Source organism: Bufo bufo, chromosome 2, assembly GCF_905171765.1.
Source record: "Bufo bufo chromosome 2, aBufBuf1.1, whole genome shotgun sequence".
Classification (NCBI taxonomy): Eukaryota; Metazoa; Chordata; class Amphibia; order Anura; family Bufonidae; genus Bufo; species Bufo bufo.
The window spans coordinates 198,413,649-198,430,418 of NC_053390.1; the positions used below are offsets into that span (position 1 = coordinate 198,413,649).

The 16,770-nt window shown below is 44.9% G+C and overlaps 1 protein-coding gene across 1 annotated transcript; it reads left to right on the top strand.

Moving 5' to 3' along the window:
• The first annotated feature begins 10,925 nt into the window (after positions 1 to 10,925).
• On the top strand, positions 10,926 to 11,942 carry LOC120990757. Its single transcript, XM_040419659.1, has 2 exons — positions 10,926 to 10,966; positions 11,366 to 11,942. Exons 1-2 carry the CDS (start codon positions 10,935 to 10,937, stop codon positions 11,940 to 11,942), a joined length of 609 nt encoding a protein of 202 aa, XP_040275593.1. The 5' UTR covers positions 10,926 to 10,934.
• The last annotated feature ends 4,828 nt before the right edge of the window (positions 11,943 to 16,770 follow it).

A 16,770-nucleotide genomic window follows, 5' to 3' on the forward strand; every position in this document is an offset into this window, starting at 1 on the left:
TAATGTGCATAAACACAAAAGTGCCCCCTTATAATGTGTGCCAGGGCAAAACATGCCCCCTTATAATGCATGCCACTGCAAAACATGCCCCTTAAACTGTGTGCCAGTACAAGAAATATTCCCTCTTAGTGCCTCTAGTGGAGCCAATGTACCCATAGCACCCCCCATACTGTGTTCCAGTCAGTGCTTGAAGTGGGCCGGAACGCGGCGGTACTCAGTACCGCCACTTCCAAAAATTGCCCTGGAGAGTACCAGCACCTCTCCGTGCGCCCAGTACGTGGGTTTCCGGTACCGGAGCGCAGGGCCGGCCTTTGGGGTGTGCGGGCTGTGCGGCCGCACAGGGCGCCATAGTAACAGGGGCGCTGGGCGGCCGACAGCTCGCAATGTAATATGCGGCAGGCGAGGCTGAACTTGTGTTCTCCCTCGGGGCGCCCCCTCCATCTAGCCCTCCCCTGTCTGACCTGATTCGTTCCTCCTCCCCTGTCTGACCTGCCTGCTGCCCCCGCCGCTGCCAATAAGAAGAGAGACGGGAGGAGGAGGGGAGGGGCTGTGGCCACTGCGCCACCAATGAAGATAACTGACCTGAATACAAAAACAGGAGGCGGGTGCTGGAATCAAATAGCCGACAGCCAACCTCTGTGACAGGGAGCTGCGATCAGCTGCAGTTGAGTTAACCCTTCAGGTGCGGTACTGGAGGGGTTAATTGTAGCTGATCGCAGCTCCCTGTCACAGAGGTCGGGTGCCGGCTATTTGATTCCAGCACTCGCCTCCTGTTTTTGTATAAGAAACGTTTGTGGCATAGTGCGCCCCCCCCCCCCCCCAACACCCCAGTATAAGAAACGTTGGTAGGCAGTGCGCCCCCACCCCCCCCTCAGTATAAGAAACGTTGGTAGGCAGCGCGCCCCCACCCCCCCCTCAGTATAAGAAACGTTTGTGGCACAGTGCGCCCCCCCCCCCCCCCCCAACACCCCAGTATAAGAAACGTTGGTAGGCAGCGCGCCCCCACCCCCCCCTCAGTATAAGAAACGTTTGTGGCACAGTGCGCCCCCCCCCCCCCCCAACACCCCAGTATAAGAAACGTTGGTAGGCAGTGCGCTTTCCCCCCCAAACACCCCAGTATAAGAAACATTGGTGGCTCAGTGGGAAGTGCCAGTGAGGGTTAAAAAATAATAAAAAAATTTTAACTCACCTCCTCCAGATGATCGCGTAGCTGCCGTTCTCCTGTTTTCTTCAAGACCTGTGGTGACGTCACTGAGCTCATCACATGACCCATTACCATGGTGATGGATCATGTGATGCTAACAGTGATGTCACCACAGGTCCTTTGACAGGTCATGAAGAAAGAACAGAAGACGATCAATTGGAGGAGGTGAGTTAATTATTATTTTTATTTTTTAACCCTCATTGGCACTGCCCACTGCGCCACCAATGATTATTATATTGAGGGGGGGCCCACTGCGCCACCAATGATTATTATATTGAGGGGGGGCGCACTGCGCCACCAATGTTTATTATATTGAGGGGGGGCCCACTGCGCCACCAATGTTTATTATATTGAGGGGGGGCGCACTGCGCCACCAATGTTTATTATACTGGGGTGATGGGGGGGCGCACTGCGCCACCAATGTTTATTATACTGGAGTGTTGGGAGGGGCGCACTGCGCCACCAATGTTTATTATATTGGGGGGGCGCACTGCGCACAATGACGGGTTAGGGAAATTTCACAGCAGAGTGCGCATGCGCTGGGAGCCTCGCCGGCGGTTAGGGTAGGGAAAAATTATGGGCCAGTGCACAGGTGCGGTGATCGGATGGATGTTCTCAGCAGGACACCGGCCGACACTGCGCATGCGCTGGGGGGTACTGGTACAGAGAGGAATTAATGTGTGTGTGTGTGATGAGTGGGGGGGGGGGTCTGATGTGCAGGGGGGTACTGGTACAGAGAGGAACGAATGTGCGGTGGTGGGGGGGGTACTGTACTGGTACATAGAGGAACTAATATATATGTGTGTGATGGGGGGGTCTGATGTGCAGGGGGGGGGAGCACCGGCGCCTAATAGAGTACCGGCACCTCTTTTGGCCCACTTAAAGCACTGGTTCCAGTACAAGAACATGCTCCCTTATGTGTGCCAGTACAAAATGCCCCTATTTAGTGCCCCCAAGGATACCCCCTTAGTGCTCCTTTCCTCTCCGATGGTGGCTTAACAGCATGGTGCCGGAAACCCCCCAATAAATACTTAGCTCCATGCAGCTGTCAATGATGCAGTGCTGGCCTCTTCCAGCCTGTTTCTTGAACTGTACACTAACCAGCTCAGGCACCGGGATGATGATTATGTCATCACACTGCCTGTGCCAGGCTCTGATAGACTACATACACTAGGCCTGTAGCCTATCAGAGGGAAAGGTAGGGCAAGGAGGCATCTTTGGGGCACCTAAGTGTATCGCTGTCCTGAGGATGGCAATACATAATTGGTGGTGTGCCGCTGATAAGGAGGGCCCTATGGGCCCCTCTTGGCTTAAGGGCCCAGTCTCAATTGAGACCACTGAGACCCCTATAGCTATGCCCCTATGTAGTCAACCAATGATAACTGGTGCTAACAAATAGCCTGTGTAATAACACACTGTACTGCTGAATTTTTTTGAAAATTAAAAACAGTCCAAAATGATCTCTTTTTTGTGGCAGATGACTTCTTATCTGTCTGCTGGCCTGTAGTATCTGCCATTTTGAGCAATCCATGCAGGACAAATCACAAGAGTTTCAAATTTGTCGAAATACGAATATTTGGGGGAATTTGTAACAAATTTGGTTCATGAAGAATTGATTCACAAATCTCTACCAAATAATAATTGCAGAGACTTTCTCATCACTTGGTATAATGTGTTGTACCACTAAAGATAATCATGACTTCTTCTCATCACAAAAAGTGCAGTCAAAAAGTGAAGCGGTCAACCTTAACCACCTCAGCCCCCCTAGCTTAAACACCCTTAACCCCTTCCCGACCGCAATCTGTATATATACATGATAGCTGCACATACCCCGTGCAGCTACCACGTATATAAACGTCAAACCAGCTCTTTAATCCAAGCGCTGCAAAGCGCTTGGATTAAAGCTTCTGCCCGAGCCCTGCTTCTGTCACGGACAGCATACAGTCTATTAATGCCGGCAAGGGACCAATCAGAGTGGCCCCTTGCCGACAATCGATCCGATTGGTTAGTCTGTGCAGACTAACCAATCGGATCGCGGCAGTGAAAAAAATGCCGGTTTCATGCTCTGATCTGCGCTCTGCAGATCAGAGCATGAAATCAGGTAGGGTCCTCATAATACCCCACCCCCCCCCCGATCTGTGGCTGTGCACCCCATCTGTGCCCCTCAAAGCCCCCCCTTGTGTCCGCCTGCAGCTCATCTCCTAGAGGCAGCTGTCCTGATGCGGTCCGCCCCCTCCCCGCCCCATGCATTCATTCTCACCCGCCCCTCCTGCCCCAGCCTCCCTCAATATTGGTGGCCATACCCCCCCGATCCCCCCCTTTCCAGCGCTGCCCCCGAACCCCCCGATCCCTCCCCCTTTCCAGCGCTGCCCCCAATCCCCCTGCTGTGTGTGATGGCGGCGGCTCCATTACTGAGCCGCCGCCATCAGCAGAGAGTGTCAGCTCTATGCTGACACTCTCCTGTAACCCCATAGATGCCGCGGTTGCGGCATCCATGGAGTTAATAGAGGGAGGGAGCTCCCTCTCTCAACCATCGGGGCTGCAGCGCTGTGATTGCAGCACCCGATGGTTGCCATGGCAACCGGACGCTTTGCAAAAGCAAAAGGCATTACAGGGCATCTAATAGTATTATACTTTGCAATGCAAGAGCATTGCAAAGTATAGTACAGCCATCAGCCCCACTGGATCTTCATGATCCAAGAGGGACTTGATAAAAAAAGAAAGTGAAAATAATAAAAATGAAAAATTAAAACACCATAAAAATAAAATAAAAAAACAGTGCCAAAAAAGCTATTTTTGTCACCTTACATCACAAAAAGTGCAACAGCAAGCGATCAAAAAGGCTTATGACCCCCAAAATAGTTCCAATCAAACTGTCACCTCATCCCGCAAAAATTGATACCCTATTTAAGACAATCGCCCAAAAAATAAAAAAGCTATGGCTCTCAGACTATAGAGACACTAAAACATAATTTTTTTGGTTTCAGAAATGCTATTATTGTGTAAAACTTAAATAAATAAGAAAAAGTATACATATTAGCTATTGCCATGTCCGTAACGATCTTTTCTATAAAACTATCACATGACCTAACTCCTCAGATGAATGCTGTAAAAATAAATAAATGAAAACTGTTCCAAAACAGCCAATTTTTGGATCACCTTGCCCCATAAAGTGTAATAATGAATGATCAAAAAATCCTATGTACTCAAAAATGGTACCAATAAAAACCTCAACACTTTCTGCAAAAAACGAGCCCCTGCACAAGACGATCGGCAGAAAAATAAAAAACATATGGCGTTCAGAAAACCAATCTAGCACAATCTGCCTTTCAAAAACCGTATGGCATTCCTTTCCTTCTGCTCCCTGCCGTGTGCCCGTACAGCAGTTTACAACCACATGTGGGGTGTTTTATGTAAACCGCGGAATCAGGGTAATAAATATTGAGTTTTGTTTGGCTGTTAACCCTCAATGTGTTAAAGAAAAAAAATGTATAAAATGGAAAATCTGCCAAAAAAGTGAAATTTAGAAATTTCATCTCCATTTTCCTTTAATTCTTGTGGAACGCCTAAAGGGTTAACAAAGTTTGTAAAATCAGTTTTGAGTAACTTGAGGGGTGTAGTTTCTACAATGGGGTCATTTATGGGGGGTTTCCACTATGTAAGCCCCACAAAGTGACTTCAGACCTGAACTGGTACTTAAAAAGTGGGTTTTGGAAATTTTCTTAAAAATTGTAAGAATTGCTTCTAAACTTCTAAGCCTTCTAACGTCCTAAAAAAATAAAATGACATTTCTAAAATGATGCCAACATAAAGTAGACATATGGGGAATGTTAAATAATAAATATTTTATTAGGTATTACTTTCTGTTTTAGAAGCAGAGAAATTGAAATTTGGAAAATTGTGAATTTTTCCAAATTTTTGGTAAATTTGGGATTTTTTCATAAATAAAGGTGAAATATATTGACTCAAATATATGACTATCATGAAGTACAATGTGTCACAAGAAAACAATCTCAGAATGGCGTGGATAAGTAAAAGTGTTCCAAAGCTATTACCACATAAAGTGACACATGTCAGATTTGTAAATTTTGACCTGGACACTGGGGCATCAATGACCCTTGGTCATGAAAGGGTTAATGACCAGGCCACTTTTTACACTTCTGCACTACACTACTTTCACTGTTTATTGCTCGGTCATGCAACTTACCACCCAAATGAATTTTACCTCTTTTTCTTCTCACTAATAGAGCTTTCATTTGGTGGTATTTCATTGCTGCTGACATTTTTACTTTTTTTGTTATTAATCGAAATTTAACGAAATTTTTGCAAAAAAATGACATTTTTCACTTTCAGTTGTAAATTTTTTTTTTAAAAAACGACATCTAGATATAAATTTTTCTCTAAATTTATTGTTCTACATGTCTTTGATAAAAAAAAAATGTTTGGGTAAAAAAAAAAAATGGTTTGGGTAAAAGTTATAGCGTTTACAAACTATGGTACAAAAATGTGAATTTCCGCTTTTTGAAGTAGCTCTGACTTTCTGAGCACCTGTCATGTTTCCTGAGGTTCTATAATGCCCAGACAGTAGAAAAACCCCACAAATGACCCCATTTCGGAAAGTAGACACCCTAAGGTATTCGCTGATGGGCATAGTGAGTTCATAGAACTTTTTATGTTTTGTCACAAGTTAGCGGAAAATGATGATTTTTTTTTTTTTCCTTACAAAGTCTCATATTCCACTAACTTGTGACAAAAAATAAAAACTTCCATGAACTCACTATGCCCATCACGAAATACTTGGGGGTGTCTTCTTTCCAAAATGGGGTCACTTGTGGGGTAGTTATACTGCCCTGGAATTTTAGGGGCCCGAATGCGTGAGAAGTAGTTTGAAATCAAAATGTGTAAAAAATGCCCTGTGAAATCCGAAAGGTGCTCTTTGGAATGTGAGCCCCTTTGCCCACCTAGGCTGCAAAAAAGTGTCACACATCTGGTATCGCCGTACTCAAAAGAAGAAGGGAAATGTGTTTTGGGGTGTCTTTTTACATATACCCATGCTGGGTGAGAGAAATATCTCACAAAAGACAACTTTTCCCATTTTTTTTTATACAAAGTTGGCATTTGACCAAGATATTTATCTCACCCAGCATGGGTATATGTAAAATGAGACCCCAAAACACATTTCCCAACTTCTCCTGAGTACGGCGATACCAGATGTGTGACACTTTTTTGCAGCCTAGATGCGCAAAGAGGCCCAAATTCCTTTTAGGAGGGCATTTTTAGACATTTGGATCCCAGACTTCTTCTCACGCTTTAGGGCCCCTAAAATGCCAGGGCAGTATAAATACCCCACATGTGACCCCATTTTGGAAATAAGACACCCCAAGGTATTCAATGAGGGGCATGGCGAGTACATAGAATTTTTATTTTTTTGGCACAAGTTAGCGGAAATTGTTTTTTTATTTGTTTTCCCCACAAAGTCTCCCTTTCCGCTAATTTGGGACAAAAATTTCAATCTTTCATGGACTCAATATGCCCCTCAGCGAATACCTTGGGGTGTCTTCTTTCCAAAATGGGGTCATTTGTGGGGTGTTTGTACTGCCCTGGCATTTGAGGGTCTCCGCAATCATTACATGTATGGCCAGCATTAGGAGTTTCTGCTGTTCTCCTTATATTGAGCATACGGGTAATGAATTTTTTTTTTTTCCGTTTAGCCTCTGGGCTGAAAGAAAAAATGAACGGACCAGATTTCTTCATTCGCATCGATCAATGTGGATGAAAAAAATCTCTGCCAAAAAAAAAAAAAGGAAGGGAAAGACGTCTGCCAGGACATAGGAGCTCCGCCCAATATCCATAACCCACTTAGCCGGGATGCCCTGGCAAACCAGATTTCTCCATTCACATCAATCGATGTGAATGAATAAATCATTGCCGGGATTTTATTTTTTTTTTTTATATACAAAGTGTTTGCCAAAGTATATGAACACTGCAGCCTCCTCAGCTCATATGCCTTGGCAAACGTATCTTTTACTGCAGAGGAGAAATCTCGTCTTGCAGCGCCGCATACACCGACTTTTGTGTAATCTGACAGCAGCGCAATGCTTCTGTCAGAATGCACATCAGTGCTGCAGCTAGTCGATTGGTTGGTCCACCTGGAAGGTAAAAAAAACAAAACAATAAAGAAAAAACCAGGCCGCAACGCAATAAATTTATTAACTTTATAATAAAATTTGAACGGAACATATAAACTTTATTTAACTTTTTGAACAGAACGTTAACTTTTTTGCTTACCGGTGATTTTTTATTTTTTTTGCCTTTATAGGACAAACCTCTCCTTCCCCATGGGACAATGTGCAAAGCGCAAATCGCCCAAAGATGTGGCGAAGTACATTATGCACTTTGTCCCAGGTGAAAGGAGAGGTTTGCAGCAGCTGTGAGTGTAAGGGCCCTAATAGCCCTGTGTGCCTCTCCTGTGAGATGCAATCCCTATGCTAAGTGTACCTGTGTGTGGTACTTCCGGAAACACTCCCCTAAGCATAGGGCAGGGTGGTCAGGGCAGTCAGGACAGAAATAGCGGGTGTCACGCCTTATTCCACTCCTGCTACAGACACGACATCTTTTTCGGGGTGACGGTTGGGTTGAGGCACCAGCAACGGCATTGGGGAAATGTTGCTCGTGTAGACGGCTCACTACACTGGTGGATGGGGCCACGGAACCTCCTGGATACAGGAGGTTCTCGATGATCTCTTCCTGAAATTTGAGGAAGGATCCTGTTCTCCCAGCCTTACTGTAGAGAACAAAACTATTATATGCAGCCAATTGAATCAAATATACAGACACCTTCTTATACCAGCGTCTGGTGCGTCGGGAAACTAAATAGGGAGCCAACATCTGGTCATTGAAGTCCACCCCTCCCATGTGAAGGTTATAGTCGTGGACTGAGAGGGGCTTTTCAATGACACTGGTTGCCCGTTCAATTTGTATTGTCGTGTCTGCGTGAATGGAGGAGAGCATGTAAACGTCACGCTTGTCTCTCCATTTCACCGCGACCAGTTCTTGGTTACACAAGGCAGCCCTCTCCCCCCTTGCAAGACAGGTGGTAACAAGCCATTGGGGGAAGCCCCAGCGACTAGGTCGCACGGTGCCACAGCAGCCAATCTGTTCTAGGAACAAATGCCTGAAGAGAGGCACACTTGTGTAAAAATTGTCCACATAAAGATGGTACCCCTTGCCAAATAAGGGTGACACCAAGTCCCAGACTGTCTTCCCACTGCTCCCCAGGTAGTCAGGGCAACCGACCGGCTCCAGGGTCTGATCTTTTCCCTCATAGATCCGAAATTTGTGGGTATAGCCTGTGGCCCTTTCACAGAGCTTATATAATTTGACCCCATACCGGGCGCGCTTGCTTGGGATGTATTGTTTGAAGCCAAGGTGCTCGGTAAAATGTATAAGGGACTCGTCTACGCAGATGTTTTGCTCAGGAGTATACAAATCTGCAAATTTGTTGTTGAAGTGGTCTATGAGGGGCCGAACTTTGTGGAGCCAGTCAAAAGCTGGGTGGCCTCTGGGACAGGAGGTGGTGTTGTCGCTAAAGTGCAGGAAACGCAGGATGGTCTCAAATCGTGTCCTGGACATAGCAGCAGAGACCATGGGCATGTGATGAATTGGGTTCGTGGACCAATATGACCGCAATTCATGCTTTTTGGTTAGACCCATGTTGAGGAGAAGGCCCAGAAATTTTTTTATTTTAGAAACTTGGACTGGTTTCCACCGGAAAGGCTGGGCATAAAAGCTTCCCGGGTTGGCGGCTATAAATTGAGTGGCATACCGATTTTTTTCTGCCACGACTATGTCCAAGAGCTCCGCAGTCAAGAACAGCTCAAAAAATCCCAGTGCCGAACCGATCTGAGCTGTCTCAACCCAAACTCCAGACTGGGCGGTGAAAGGGGGAACTACAGGTGCGGCTGAAGTTGGGGACTGCCAATCAGGGTTTGCCAGCACCTCAGGGACTCTAGGGGCTCTATGGGCCTGTTTGCAAAAAAAACAGAAAGTACTCCGTATGCCTTTCCTTTCCGTGTTTCCATTTTTCTGTGCCGTTCAAAGATAGAACATGTCCTATCATTGTCCGCATAACGGACAAAGATAGTACTGCACTATCAGGGGCCAGCTGTTCTGTTCCGCAAAAAATGGAAGGTACACACGGACGTCATTCGTATTTTTTGCGGTTTAATTTTTTGCGGACCACAAAATACTGAAAAAGCCATACAGTCGTGTGCGAGAGGCCTAAGGATAATTTCACACTAGCGGTAAATTTTTCTCGTATTGAGTTCCGTCATAGGGGCTCAATAACAGAAAAAAACGTTTTGTCCCAATGCATTCTGAATGGAAAGTAAGGTCCCTTTCACACGGGCGAGTTTTCTGCGCGGGTGCAATGCGTGACGTGAACGCATAGCACCCGCACTGAATCCTGACCAATTCATTTCTATGGTGCTTTGTACATGAGCGTTGTTTTTCACGCTTCATTTCTGCGTTGCGTTAAAATCGCAGCATGTCCTATATTCTGTGTTTTTCATGCAACGCAGGCCCCATAGAAGTGAATGGAACTGCGTGAAAAACGCAGTGCAAGCGGATTGGCAGCGTTGTGTTGCATTTGGATTTCAAAAGATGTATCGTAGCAACTGTGAAGTCACCTGACCCAGGAAGTTGGCAGTTTGCAAGGCTCTGCATGGCGTCGGATGAGTGAGGAGCAGCTCTGCAGATTTCAGCCAGCCCCTGAAGTGCATTTGGCATCATGCCTAAAATTCCAGGCCACTAGATGTTGAAAAAATGATTGTCATGGTGCAGGAGAGGCCCTGCATCTGGGACACCCGATCTCCTTTGTACCATGACCGATACAAAAAGGACGCTGCCTGGCAGGAGATCACTCAGGAGCTCTTTTCGTCTGTTTGGGCCAAGACAAACGAAAAAAACAGACATACTCTGTGTAAGTTCTATTTGCATTTACATGTGGTATCCTGTAGTATGTGGCCTAGTACATGTAGTATCCTGTAGTATGTGGCCTAGTACATGTGGTATCCTGTAGTATGTGGCCTAGTACATGTGGTATCCTGTAGTATGTTGCCTAGTACATGTGGTATCCTGTATGATAAAGGAAAGGATTTTAGCAGCTCTCACCTCTGGTCACCTGCCTGAAGCACGGAAAAGGAAAGTGGCTTGAACCTAGCCACACTTGATAAGTCCAAGAACAAAGAGAAAGGTTGATTCCAGCTTCAGCATATAAAAAGTTTTCTTTATTCGGCTTGTAATAAAATCCAACAAAGATGTCACATGGAGAGACACAAGATTGTGACGCGTTTCGGGCTGTGGTATTGAGCCCTTCTTCAAGACAATAGGTATTGTCTTGAAGAAGGGCTCAATACCACAGCCCGAGACGCGTCACAATCTTGTGTCTCTCCATGTGACATCTTTGTTGGATTTTATTACAAGCCGAATAAAGAAAACTTTTTATATGCTGAAGCTGGAATCAACCTTTCTCTTTGTATGTGGTATCCTGTAGTATGTGGCCTAGTACATGTTCCACAGTGACATTGTTATATATATTTTTTCAAATCATTTCAGTGGAAGAGGTGAAAAACCGTTGGCGGAGCTGTAGAGACCAGTTCCGCAAGGAAATGGTCCATAGCCGCAGTGGATCTGGCCTCTCCAAGAAGCGGCCCTATTTAAAGAGCAACTTATGTTTCTACGCGACATTATGGATCTTCGTCCGTAAGTTTTTTGAATTTTTCATGTAGCCATTATGTAGGAATAATTTTGCCTCATATGAGAAAACGTATATATAAGTAAATTGTGTTTTGGACTTTACTTTCATTTGGATGTGGACTTGTATTAAGCCCCATGAGTCAGATTCTACCAACATCTGTCTTTTGTGTGTGTACCTTTTGTCTTCGTTTTGTGCCGATGTTAGCCAAATGTGGATTTGAGCTAAAGGTTTGGTTTTTGTGCAAAGCTGTATGATACAACTGGCATTATTAGTTGCCTATAGCAAACAATTTGAATCATAGAGAATCTTACAGTTGATGTTGGTGTAATTTTCCCACAAATGTACGCGAAAGACATGTTATCTCTTGGCTAACTTGAACCTAATGTTTTTTTTTTATTGCATAGAACGGAGGACAACCTTGAGGAGGAAGTGGAGGAGACAGTGGAGCACCACTCCAGTGCCGGAGAAGTAGAAGGCCCATCGTCACCATCTGCTACCGAAGTGGGACAAGGGACCTCCACAAGGCCTTCCCAAGCAACCGCTCCCCCCACTTCAGAAGTGGAGGCTTCCTTGGCCGGACAGTCACGGCGGAAAAGATCCGCCCAGCCTGGTGACACTTCGGTCAATGTACAGGTACTTGAGTACCTTAATAGGGCCAGGCATGAGGACACTTATGACCTCTATGCCAGGAGTCTGGCCACACATTTCCGGAACTTGACTCCAGAACGTTACTTTCGGGTACAAACGGTCATCAGTACCGTTCTGGAGGCATGCACGCCGTCAAACGATCCCTCGGATATATTTACGGCCAGTGATAATTGGCGGATGTATGGCAACACAAGTTGGCCAGTCCAACATCCCCCTCCGCCTAGTGTTCCCACCCCACCAAGAATATCCGCCACATCACGGGCGTCACTATGTTCCCCCACCACCACAGCCTGGGCTTTCCGCACCAGGCAGTTACCCTCGCCCCCAGTATGAGGCTGGCGGTTCCTCGCCCCATCGCTTTATGCAACTTTAATGTGTGCAATATTTTTTTTATGTGTTATTGGCCTGTACAGGCACACCTTTTTTTATTTCACTACAAAAAAATACTAATTTTGACCTTATAAAGAATTTTTTTTCCCGTTAGATCCTTGTAATGTTTTTATTAATGCACAGTTTGTAATGTAACATCCTTTATTACATACTCCAGCAACATTTAATTATGCAAATTTGAACATGTCAGACATTACACACACTATGTACAATGTACACTATGTACATATCTATCCAGGATCTATGCACTCAATAAAGTCATCTTGAATGAAAAGGGACAACAACTCAGGGCTTCTCAAGGGAAGATTGCTGTGGAGGCAAAGGAAATGAACCAGCAGGGGAGGAAAAATAATCGGAAAATAATTCCCTGACCCGCAGTCCGGCAGAACCAGCTCGTCCAAGTTGAGAGGGCTCTCCCTGGTGTTGTGCTGAAAAGTCTAGCGCATCCTCTTCCTGAGTAGTCTCATACTGGCAAATGAAATTATGTAGGACTACACAGGCTTGGATCACTGTGTTGACATTTTGCGGGGCCATCTGGATGGCCGATAGAAAAACACGCCATTTGCTGGCTAAGATCCCGAAGGCACACTCCACAAATCGTCGGGCCCTGGTTAGGCGATAATTGAAGTGGCGCCTTTTGTCATCCAATCCGCGCCGGGGAAAAGGACGCATGAGGTGTGGAGAGAGCGCAAACCCCTCATCGCCAACAATTACAAAGGGGACAGGTGGTCCCGCGGAACCGGGAAGACGAGCTGGCTGGGGAATGTCAAATTGGTTGCTCTGAAGCCACCGACTCATTCTGGAAGCCCGGAAGATGCGAGCATCTGCCGAACTTCCATAGGCCCCGATGTCTACAATTATAAACCTGTAGTTTGTGTCCACCAAGGCCAACAAAACCACACAGAAAAACTGCTTATAATTGTAGAATCGGGACCCTGAGTTTGGTGACTTCTTCACCCATATGTGCTTCCCGTCAAGGGCACCAATGCAGTTTGGAAATTGGGCCCTCTCCAGGAATCCATGGGCAATCTGGAGCCACTGCTGCCTGGTTGGTTGTGGCAGCATGGCAGCTCGCAGCCGCAACCAAATAGTGGCACACGTTGCTTTTACTATGCCAGCTATGGTGGAGGTCCCCATGCGAAACTCGAAGTGGAGTGCAGAGAATGAATTTCCGGTAGACAAAAATCTGTGGGAAAAAAGAAAAAAAAAATTGTTACAACTATGAAAACACTCTCAACATACTCTCTTTTTGGGCTCAGGCAAACAAACTTTGCCGGCCCGTTATGTGCATTGGTGGAACCTATTAGCGCCTCTAAATGCATGGCGGCATTTGGCCGAATGCCAAAGCCAGATCCCGACGCATTCAAATTGAAGGGGGATATGATCTGTCCACACACAAAAAAATCTGAACATGCACTAGGCTGCCACGGGGCAGAGGCATGTAATGAAAACATCAGCTAGAAAACCATACAAATTTAATTTAACATGTTTCAAAGTACAAAAAAAAAATACCTACCGGAGAGTGATGATGAGGCGTTCCTCGGCAGAAACACAACGCCGCATGTTATTGTCCTGAAAGGTCAACCCAGGCCGCAAATCTGCCAAAAGCCGGTCAAAGGTGGGCATGGACATGCGGCAGTAACTGTAAAATTTTTCAGGGTGCGCACGGTCAGAATACAGGCTTGCAAACTGACCTTTGAGGATGCGCCATAAGAGGATGAACCCACATTCTCCTCCTCTGTGGTTCCTCCGCAATCATTTGTGGCCGCTCCCCAAAGCAACGGTATACCAACCAGTGCAAAAGCACATGGTCAGTATCAGATAAAGAGAAATCTGACATCCTGCAAAGGTACACACTCAAACACACCACACAACTGCTTCAATACAACAAAAATGAAGCTTTCCCACCAAAAAAAAGCATGCTGGGGGAATTTAAGGTGTTGCTAATGACCATGTGACTCCACAGGATGGTTGTGTTTTTTTTCACGCGCGGAAAAAACGCATGCAATCCGCATTTCACACGCGCGGGAAAAACGCAATAACGCAACGCAATTGCAGTCAAAACTGACTTGTTTTAGTGCCAAAATCGCAGCATTTTCACTGAACGCATCCGGCCCCAATCCGCAACGCCAATGTGAAACCAGCCTAATCCGTTCAGTATGCATCAGGATGTCTTCAGTTCAGTCCCTTTTATGGTATTTGGCCAGAGAAATTACCGCAGCATGCTGCGGTATATTCTCCGGCCAAAATTCCAGAACTCTTGCCGGATTGCTGGATCCAGCATAAATTTCCATTGAAATGTATTAATGTCGGATCAGGTACCAAGTGTTCTGGAAAAACGGATCCGTATGCGTAGACCTTTAAATCTGTTAAAAAGATAAATGCTTGATCCGTTGTTCCGGGTGACACCAGAGAGACGGATCCGGTATTGCAATGCATTTGTCAGACGGATACGCATCTGGATCCGGAAACAAATGATATCCGTTTGCATACGCATTTCTGAATCCGGCAGGCAGTTCCGACAACGGAACTGCCTGCCGGATTCTTCTAACGCTAGTGTGAAAGTAGCCTAAGCTGCGAACTTTGCCCTATACAATAAAAAACTGAGAAGTCCATCAAGTTATCCATTATGTAGAGAACAAGATTTCAGGTTCAAACACTTTCATTAGAACATTGGAAATGTGTTCTGTGTGATTGTAGATTTATTCATCCATATATTATGATGTTTAGTCAGGCATTATTGACCATTGACATATGGGGCAAATCTACTAATCAATATTAGCTAGAATACTAGTGCAATTTGCACCAAATAGAGGGTGAATGAAATTGCAACTTCAACTCCTAAAAAACACACACGATACTCAATAATGAAAATTATGTATGATACTTTTTTAAATCAGACAAACATAAAACATTTAACAGACAAACCGCTAATAAAAGATGGCAGTCAATGTTGCATAAAGTGGTAGCATAAATGTAAATTCAAAAAAGCCAGCCTTAGCAAAATGGAATGCAGTAAGGACTTAATGGTGTTTGAGAGTCGCAGTTGATGGCATTAACAGCATTTGGTTCCCTCTGGTTGTGGGCCAAGCAGTATAGATGTAATCCTGCCTGGACCTCTAATCTCATAGCTACACATGCGCCTCTGTGATCTGTGCACTCCCAGAATATATAACAATTAGGGTTGAGCGAGCCCGAACTGTAAAGTTCGGGCTAGTACCGAACTTTAGGATTTTTGGACCCCGGACCCGAACCCAAACTTTTCAGTGAAAGTTCGGGTTCAGTGTTCGGCGAGTTAATGGCGCTTTTTGAAACAAGCGTTTAACTCTGTGCCATTGGAAGCCATCAGAGCCATGCCTACTAATGGCATGACTGTGATTGGCCAGTGCAGCATGTGACCCAGCCTCTATATAAACTGGAGTCACATAGTGCTGCACGTGACTCTGCTGTTACTAGTGTAGGGAGAGGATTCTGCTGCTGTGAGGGAGAGAATAGGAAAGAATCTTTAATCAGAAGTGCTTGTTAACTCAGCGATCTACATAGATTTAGTTTTGTGGGTGCAGTGCACAATCTCTTTACCCTGCCCTGAGCCCAGTGACACAGAAAAATAACTTTTATCTGTCTGTTAGTTAGGTGGGCGGCGGCGGCCATTTTATGCAAGCTCAGTGCACCAGCACAGCATATGTGCATTTGTGACATTCAAATCCAAGCTTTAAATAATCTGGGTTTAAAAAAACACCCATTTTTGGCAATACCCTACATCTGGGGCCTATGCCGCATTTTTTTGGTGTGAAAAACAAGCTTGAAATACTGCAATAATAATCTGGGTTTAAAAAAACACCCATTTTTGGCAATATCCTACATCTGGGGCCTGGCAGCATTTGTCAGTGTGAAATACAAGTTTGTAAAACTGCAATAATTTTCTGGGTTTAAAAAACACCTATTTTTGCCAATACCCTACATCTGGGGCCTATGCTGCATTTGTCAGTGTGAAAAACAAGTTTGAAATACTGCAATAATAATCTGGGTTTAAAAAAACACCTATTTTTGGCAATTTCCTACATCTGGTGCCTTTGCAGCATTCGGCAGTGTGAAATACAAGCTTGTAATACTTCAATAATTTTTTTGGTTTAAAAAAAACACAAATTTTTGGCAATACCCTACATCTGGGGCCTATGATGCATTTGTTAGTGTGACATACAAGCTAAAAATACTGCAATAATATTCTGGGTTTAAAAAAAAAAAACCATTTTGGGCAAAATACTTAATTTGCAGCCTTAGCTGCATCTGTCATTGTGAGATACACACGTTAGATACTGTTGTTCTATTCTGTTAATAAAAAAAAAAAACATTTTGGGAAAATACTTAATTTTCAGCCTTTGCTGCATCTGTCAATGTTAGATACACGCGTCAGATAATGCTGTTATATTCTGTTATTTAAAAAACACCCATTTTGGTCAAAAAACTAAATTTGCAGCCTTTGTTGCATCTGTCAGTGTGAGATACATGCGTTAGATACTGGTGTTCTATTCTGTTATTAAAAAATCACCCATTTTGGGGCAAATAGTAAATTTGCGGCCTATGCTGCATTTGTTAGTGTGACATACAAGCTAGAAATACTGCAATAATATTCAGGGTTTAACCACCTCAGCCCCCAGTGCTTAAACACCCTGAAAGACCAGGCCACTTTTTACACTTCTGACCTACACTACTTTCACCGTTTATTGCTCGGTCATGCAACTTACCACCCAAATGAATTTTACCTCCTTTT

Coding starts and splice junctions, on each gene's coding strand:
- LOC120990757 (XM_040419659.1), top strand. CDS start 10,935: ATGTTTCTACGCGACATTATGGATCTTCGTCC. Junction 10,967..11,365: donor GACATTATGGATCTTCGTCC/GTAAGTTTTTTG, acceptor TTTATTGCATAG/AACGGAGGACAACCTTGAGG.